A 1,512-nucleotide genomic window follows, 5' to 3' on the forward strand; every position below is an offset into this window, starting at 1 on the left:
ACAGCATCTTTTCTGTTTTCCACATTTTGTGATGTATTTATTTGATTTTACTGTATTATACTTTGATGGACATGATGATTCTCAGTGTATCAGTTGTGCAGTGTATATCAATCATGGTAGAATTATTCTCTTTTAATTTCAGGTTGTGTAATGAGCTCCTTCACTTCTTTGACTCCAGACCTTGAGCTACAGACAGAAATACACCATTACAAATACACCATTTTCCATTGCATTTACTTTATGGATTAAACTCCAACTAAACTTCCACATTATTTCTCTCATAGGGGTGTATTTCACTGATTCCTTTCATTTCAATCCAAATCCATCAACTTGTTGAAATGACAGATACAGGAAACCTCACGGTTCTCTCCAGCTTCATCCTCTTGGGTTTCTCTGATGCCCCAGCGCTACAAACCACCATCTTCACAGTCTTCTTATCCCTCTATGTTTTCATGGTGCTGGGGAACCTGACGATGATCCTGCTGATCAACACTGACCCTCACCTCCACATCCCCATGTACTTCTTCCTGACCCACTTATCTTGCATAGATTTTTGCCTTTCCTCCGCTATCATTCCAAAAGCTCTGGAGACCTTCCTGCTGGGGAGAAGCCACATCTCCTTTTGGGGTTGCTTTGCCCAGATGTATATTTTCGTGGCTCTGGCTGCCTGTGAGTGCTTCCTCTATGGGGTAATGGCTTACGACCGATACACGGCTGTGTGCAAGCCCCTGCTCTACACCACTACCATGACCAGGGCGCGTTGCTATGGCATGATGGTGCTGGTGTACACCATCGGGTTCCTCACCTCCCTGATGCACATCACGCTGGCAGGAAGGTTGTCATTCTGTCAGGCCAGGAGCATCAACCACTTCTTCTGTGAGCTGCCCACCCTCCTGCAGCTCTCCTGCTCAGACACAAGCACAAATGAGGTCTTGCTTTTTTACAACACTGTGTTTAACGTCATGGGCCCTCTCCTGATGATCCTGGTTTCCTACACCTACATCCTCCACACTGTCCTGCAGATCCCTTTGGCCACAAGGAGGCTGAAGGTCTTCTCTACCTGCACCTCCCACTTGGCTGCCATCACCATCTTCTACGCGCCCGGGATCCTCACCTACGTCCAGCCTCATGAGGCATCCTCATGGGATCAGGCAAAGCTGGTGTCACTGTGTTACTCCATCCTCACCCCAACTCTCAACCCCCTCATCTACAGCTTGAGGAACAAGGAGGTGAAGGGGGCTCTGAGAAGGCTGTGGGAGCAAAAACTGCTGCCACATCTATGCAGGGTTTGAAAGCACGTTTGGAGCCCTTCAGTACTGTGGAGGTAAGGAAGGAATATGTGGAATATGTGATTATGGAATTGAGCATTACTGGCCATTATTGGTCATTATTGCTCACTACTGGTCATTTTTTTATTAAAAAAAACCCATGTTTTTACTGGTGAGTTGAGGTGAGTGACACTGTACCTTTTCTGTTTTTGAGGAAGGATCCATGTAACGGTTAGATGGGAGA

General features: G+C 46.5%; 1 protein-coding gene across 1 annotated transcript; it reads left to right on the forward strand.

The window, feature by feature from the left end:
- Positions 1–692: 692 nt before the first annotated feature.
- LOC133282260 (olfactory receptor 5AS1-like) lies at positions 693–1,244 on the forward strand (the record flags this gene model as incomplete). The annotated part of the gene is made up of 1 exon (XM_061478302.1): positions 693–1,244. A coding segment is annotated over exon 1 (552 nt), but the record flags the coding sequence as incomplete, so codon positions are not given.
- Positions 1,245–1,512: the final 268 nt, after the last annotated feature.

The sequence above is a fragment of the Pezoporus flaviventris genome, unplaced genomic scaffold, assembly GCF_033815535.1.
Source record: "Pezoporus flaviventris isolate CSIRO_AGI_PZ_B2104156 unplaced genomic scaffold, CSIRO_AGI_Pfla_v1 ptg000116l, whole genome shotgun sequence".
Lineage (NCBI taxonomy): Eukaryota > Metazoa > Chordata > Aves > Psittaciformes > Psittacidae > Pezoporus > Pezoporus flaviventris.